Source organism: Sprattus sprattus (genome assembly GCF_963457725.1).
Source record: "Sprattus sprattus genome assembly, chromosome: 12".
Classification (NCBI taxonomy): Eukaryota; Metazoa; Chordata; class Actinopteri; order Clupeiformes; family Clupeidae; genus Sprattus; species Sprattus sprattus.
This window is the reverse complement of record NC_137910.1, coordinates 4,263,613-4,270,413: the sequence shown is the minus strand read 5'-3', so window position 1 is coordinate 4,270,413 and position 6,801 is coordinate 4,263,613. Positions and strand designations below refer to the sequence as shown.

General features: G+C 39.5%; 2 protein-coding genes across 2 annotated transcripts; both read right to left on the bottom strand.

Moving 5' to 3' along the window:
• Nucleotides 1–207: 207 nt before the first annotated feature.
• On the bottom strand, nucleotides 208–1,316 carry LOC308373139 (mucosal pentraxin-like; the record flags this gene model as incomplete). Its single annotated transcript, XM_080848556.1, has 3 exons — nucleotides 208–733; nucleotides 1,006–1,108; nucleotides 1,259–1,316. 3 exons carry the CDS (start codon nucleotides 1,314–1,316, stop codon nucleotides 208–210), a joined length of 687 nt encoding a protein of 228 aa, XP_080704682.1.
• A 1,667-nt stretch (nucleotides 1,317–2,983) lies between these two features.
• Nucleotides 2,984–4,080, bottom strand: LOC308373375 (mucosal pentraxin-like; the record flags this gene model as incomplete). Its single annotated transcript, XM_080848856.1, has 3 exons — nucleotides 2,984–3,509; nucleotides 3,762–3,864; nucleotides 4,023–4,080. 3 exons carry the CDS (start codon nucleotides 4,078–4,080, stop codon nucleotides 2,984–2,986), a joined length of 687 nt encoding a protein of 228 aa, XP_080704982.1.
• Between the last annotated feature and the right edge of the window lie 2,721 nt (nucleotides 4,081–6,801).

Sequence of the window (6,801 nt, the reverse complement as noted above, 5' to 3'; positions counted from 1 at the left end):
CCTCGCCCTTACTCAGTAGTATGTCCCACCTGTAACCCTGTGATTACAGTTCAACTCAAGCATTTCATGTAGGACAAGGGGCAAAGTTTTTGAAGATTTGTTTTATTCATAAAACATTACAGAACTATGACAATTGACCAGGTGCATAATGATACCATATAGATTTTTACTTTGTATAGTTATGCTGATTTTTGAATGTTCATCAAATCACTGACTACGAAGACAGCCATTTGTTAGATCATCCTTAATAACAACATGGCCAAAGGTGGTAAAATCAAGCGCCCTCCAGTTGATGACATCTCCAGGGGTGAAATTCAGGTCACTAGCAAACTGTTGGATCTCACAAGCAGACAGGACATAGTCCCACATATGGACATCAGTGATCATCCCTACGAATGACTGTCCAGCATCAAACCCGCCACCCACAGCATCTTGCTCTTGTCCCAGTACTATGCTTGGGGCCCCATCCAGATTACCTTTGAATCCAGCCTTCCTGGTGCTTGGATTCCCATTGATCCAGACCTGAGTCAATCCGGAGTTGGAATCCCAGGTGCTGCAGCTCGAGTACCAGGTGTTTGGCTCATCTGGTAGGCCCTGAAAAGAAGAAGCTTTGCCTCGTGTGTACACTTCGAAATGTCCTTTGTTTGCCGTTTTGTAGATCACAAAGTCATTGTGAGTGTTATGGGATGCCATCGAAAAGAGAGCGTAGTTTCGAGTAAGGTTGGTAATGAACCTGCAAACACAAAAGGCATGCTGTTGATCATGTGAGCATTTTGTAGTGTACTGTTGAATACTTGCTACTATGAGGGGAAGCTAAGAAGATGGACAATAAAAGGTTCTATGGTATGGAGCCTGAAATAAAGAGAAAAGATTCTTGCAAGTGTCCATAAAAGGACGTAATGAAGGGGGAAAGTATTAATGATCAAATAAAATCAATTCTCAGCCATTATATGTCATTTTCTACAACTAAAGTCAAGCCAACCAAGCATGAAGACCAACACCAACCTGAGGCAGACTGTTACGGATTTAAAGTTTACTTGTGATGGCAGGAGTGTGACACGAGCAGTTCTGGACTCCACTGGAAAGGTGAACATTTTCCCTGATAGATCTGTTCAGATAACAGTGATTAGGAAATACTGATCTGATCAGGTGTTTGTTATAGTGATGTATTCTGAGGAATATTTTAAGGTATGTGTTAAGTCATATTATTAATATAGTAAAATATGTGGTTATACAAGAACTTAATTATTTTCCTTACCTTGAGGAACAGCACAACAGGCTGCAAATAAGATGCTTACGATGAAAAGCTTCTCCATCCTTCAAAACAGAACTGAAGAGAAATTATATATTTAGCCAACATTTACTTAAAACACACTTGGAGCAAAGATTTTAAAATGTATGAAGACAGGTCAAATGCAGTCATTCTTACTCAGTTGGTACGCTTAAATTCTGCTTCTTAAGGAATCTTGAAAATTCTGTCTTTAAAATCCCAGACGTTACTCTCCCTCTCGCGCACCATGGTGGATCTTTTGTAGTCCCTGTGACTAAGCCTGATGCCCAACAGGTGGAGCAGTTGATGGGCTTCAGGTGGAGGCTGTTCTCTGAACCCCACCCCTGGGCCATGCGGCATAGTTTATGTTTTGGTCCTGGATGGGCGTGTGCTGTCCAGCCCTTTGGTGGTGACGCTGTCCTCACCCGCCGGGATAAAACAAAGGTGATGGGGGTGTGGCTTAACGCTAAATAAGGAAATACTCATTCTGAAGAGGTTTGCTACCTTACTGTTGTCTGAAATCATTACAAACTGTATCTATACCAATACAAACAACCAGACAGGTTAGATAGTATTTACAAGTGGATAGTGTCTTCAAGTATAAAATGAACACTGAACTTGGATACTAAACATGAATAATAAACATGTATTTATGAAAATATAAAAAATATTTGAAATTAAGATATTTTGAGAATGCTATTATTAACTGTGTCAGAGAGGCAACTATCAGATAGGCCAATAGAATATCCATTGATATCATCCTTCTAACGGTGAATCCGGTCTGTATCAAGGCTTTCAGTTTTCAGTGAACAATTCTATGGGTTTAATATATAGTTGCTACCACATAATACCATTAGCTACTACCAAACTTTTCCCCCTTTAGATTCATTTCCACAGACCTTTTTATTAGGACTAATTATTTAAAGAGCTATATCATTCAACCCCCATTTGTGCATTTATGGTTTTAAAACACACACACATGTAGCCTTCTGTGATCACACAGATTTTTTTTCAAGTGGTCATTGTATTTTCTTCTCTCTCTTAAATGAAATCACAGTGATTCTACAGAATCCACTACAAGTTAGGTTGAAACTGAAAAAATCAATTGGGACACTACATAGCATTACTATCTTCCCCTATTACTGTAGGTCTTTTGAATTTGTATTAGAGCTCCACTGCAGATTATAGCTCATTAACAATACACACTCCAACCACTGGGTGTCACTAGCCTGCCTCTTAGATCCCTTTGGAGCTGGCAAATAGACCTGTTAAAGATCTGCCAAGCAAGTTGACAAGCTGACAATTGTTATTGTTTTTTTATGCCGGTTTGCATTTAATAAGCAGATTTTTGTCAAACGCTATCTTTCACTTCGTCTGGAGTTTGTATGTTTCAATTCTGTGTTAAAAAACGATGATCTTGGCGAACGAGAATGGTGTTTTCATCCAGCTCTTCCTCAGTAGTGTGGGTCCCAATTGTAACCCTGCGATTACAGTTCTACTCATAAGTTGCATTGAACTGTACTGCCTATGCACACAGCAGAACTAAAGCATGCCATGTAGGACAAGGGGAAGAAAGATGACATCCACAAAGTGGTCAGATTTTTTTTTTATTGCAAGAACATTTAAGAACCATGCAAATTGACCAAGTGATTAATGATACCATATACATTTTTTACTTTGTATAGTTATGCTGATTTTTGCATGTGCATCAAATCACTGACTATGAAGACAGCCATTTGCCTGATTGTCCTCAACTACGACATCCCCAGTGATGGTAAAATCAAGCGCCCTCCAGTTGATGACATCTCCAGGTGTGAAATTCAGGTCACTAACAAACCGCTGGATCTCACAAGCAGACAGGGCATAGTCCCACATATGGACATCAGTGATCATCCCTACGAATGACTGTCCAGCATCAAACCCTCCACCCACAGAGTCTTGCTCTTGTCCCAGTACTATGCTGTGGGCTCCATCCAGATTACCTTTGAATCCAGCCTTCCTGGTGCTTGGATTCCCGTTGATCCACACCTGAGCCAATCCGGAGTCGGAATCCCAGGTGCTGCAGCTCGAGTACCAGGTGTTTGGCTCATCTGGTAGGCCCCTAAAACCAGAGACTTTGCCACGTGTGGCCACATCAAAATGTCCTTTGTTTGATGTTTTGAAGATCAGGAAATCATTGTCACTGCCACTGGATGCCATCGAAAAGAGAGAGTAGGTTCGAGTAAGGTCGGTAAGGTACCTACAAAGAAAACAAACAGCATGCTGTTGATCACCATGTGTATTTTGTAGTGTACTGTTGGATACAAGAGAAAAGAAGATTGCTTGCACCTACCTGCAAGTGTCCATAGTTGTCCATAAATGAAAATATCAATGGTACAAGTAATAATAATAATTAAATAAATTAAAAAGAATAAAACCAATTCTCAGCCATTACATGTCATGTTCTACAACTAAAGACCAAAGCCAAGCTAGCTTATAGACCAACACCAACCTGAGGCAGACTGTTACGGAGGTGAAGTTCACTCGTGATGGTAGGAGTGTGGCACGAGCAGTATTGGACTCCACTGGAAAGGTGAACATTTTCCCTGATAGATCTGTTCAGATAACAATGATTAGGAAATAGTCATCTGATCAGGTGTTTGTTATAGTGATGAATTCTGAGGAATATTTTAAGGTATATGTTAGGCTTGATATAATTTATGTAGTTTAACATTTGGTTGTACAAGAGCTTAAATAAATGTATTTTCCTTACCTTGAGGAACAGCACAACAGGCTGTGAATAAGATGCTTATGATGAAAAGCGTCTGCATCTTTCAAAAGAGAACTGAAGAGAAATTATATATTTAGTCAACATTTTCTTAAAACACACTTAAATAAAATGTATTTAGATAGGTCAAATACACTAACTCTACTCTGTTAGTACTTCTAAAGTGTACCTTTTAACTAACTACACATTTTAAAATGACACACTTCTTTACCTATTGTACTTCGATATTAAGGCAGGCTTTCATACTTACCCTCTCTATGACCTGGTTAAGACTGGTTGACACTGTTACTTCTCTTCGGCTTCTACTGAACTCCAGGACCAGTGCCGTCTTATAAACCTAGTCCTCGATGGGAGTGGTTAGAGGACAGGTCTGTGCGGTTTACCTTAGAACAAGGATTTATGAATATTGATGTGTGTTGGATTGTGAATTTTTTATGTATACTACATATGTACACTACATATTAAGTTAATGATTGCGGGGGAAAAAATGATCACTTTTAACTAGATGAAGCCTACCCCTCCCTACAATAGCTCAGGGGATACATAAAGTCAGATCAATGCAATGGAAAATATGACTGCTATCCTTCAATTAAAAGTACCTATATTTGTATTAAAATGGACACCTCTCATTCTTTAGCTGAATTAAGAATATCAATCTGACTAGCCTATGTTGTATCTCTGTACCATTACCCTATCTGTATGTAGCCAACGGATGTGGTGACTGAAGCCCAACCTTAAGGTGACTGTTTTTGTTTTTTGTGTGTTTTTATTGTATGTTTGATGTTGTACCACACAAATTGCCTACAATGTTCATCATGGGCAATAAAGTTAAAAAATAAATCTGGAGTATTTCATACACTTAACATGTTTCTATATATTGTACAGAAATGTGCTGAAAATATTAGGATTTACATTTGGAGAGGATTTTCAAAGACTGTTCATTACATTTGTAGAAATATACTTTCACACAGGAGACTAATAGGACGACCGATACCCATTGTCTATTGTCTTTTGTCATTGCATTGTTTGTTTATGTGAGGCCTATGCACAAGCACATACACATTTGAGCATTAAGGCCTCTGGCACCCAGGGTTACACCTGCTGACACTCATAATATTTATAGCAAGAAGGAGGCTATCTGGAGGGGTTCAGATGCTAATGGGGTAGATGGCAGTGAGACATAGCCAGAGTACACATCCAGGGCTATGGGGTACAGAGGCAGATGATACAACATGATGTAGTTCAACAGGAGAATAGCAATATTCAGTTCCATCAGTACCCCATAAGAGCATTTCTATGCTCACACAGGATTTACTATGTAAACAGCCAATTAGAACAGGAAAACATCAATATACGATTCCATCAACATCATATGTCATGTGTGGGATAGCCCCCAGAACTCCACAAACTGTGAACATTATGATTCCAGACATCACATGTAGCAGGGAGGGACAGTAATATATTAGGATAACAAATTAATCAATAATCAATCAGTAATCCCTGGCATGAAGGGGCCATTGTTTGTGTATGGTGGGGGGGGGGGGGCAGAGGGGGTCAGGTAAGAGGCTGAGGAACGTCTCCTCCCACAAGCAACTGAACTCTGTAATGATGTTCTTTTCTAGATGATAGTGATGGTGATGATGATGATGATGATGATGATGATGATGGTTAGATGAGGAGTGAGAAGTGAGGTTGAAACTGAGGTTCAGCCATTAGAACACAGAGACAAAGGAATATTTCCATTCTGGTGAAATCTTTTTGTTCACCTGTCAACAATTTGTTACCAGTAAAACTTGCAAACTAGGTACTGCAAGATTGTTTTGACTTCCCGGACTGGAGTGTTTTTGAAGCTACTTTGCCAACTTCCTTGTAGACAGGGGACCGGACAAAAGGTGCGTTGGTGGGTTTAGAAGTCTGGTGTGGAAAGACTTTTCCAGTCAGCTATTGTGGCATGCAGTGAGCATGTTTTCTGCATGTGTGTGTGTTCCAGGTGGTGTGTGTGTGTGACGTAGTTGTGTGCCAGAATGCAATGTGAATGTAACAGTGAATGATGGCGCCTATTTTCTGATAGCGATCAAAGTCAGTGTGTCGATGACTTGTGCCCTAGTGTGGTTTTCCTATAGTGTTGGTGTCTTATCTACCCTTGCCTACTGAGTATAAATACCTATGCCAGTCTGTCATGTATCAGTGTTTTACGTAATCTCCGTGGAGAGTGTGCGGGCTATAGAGTGTTCTATGGACACACACATACCTCCACTTCATCAAATAATGTTTTCTTAGTCTTCTAAAAGTTAATCGAAATGATAAAATGATTACAGTTTTTCTCAATTGCTTTGGCGAATTTTTCCATTCACTGTTCAAAACAGCTCACACACAGCCCTTAACAGAACCGAAATGACCAAAACACTTTATGATGTTTGCAGATTGACACCACCTTCTCAAAAACGTATCACACACCCATCAAAACCGGCTTTGGGCTCTGGGCTCTGTTACTGTAGGTGCCTAGAGGCAAATGTATTGTTATGGCGCTATACAAATAAAATTTAATTGAATTGAAAACCAAACATTTCCTTCAAAACCTACAATTTGTGCTCAATTGAAAATGTATGTTTTCTCATTTATTTACAGTTTTTCTCACATGGGTCAACTTCATCTAATGCTCACATCTTCTTTGCACAGCAAGAGTCTGTGAAAGATATATGCTGTATTAGTTTTTTTATCATGAGTGTGTTTAAGTCTGTAAATGGATTCTCCATCAGTTTGT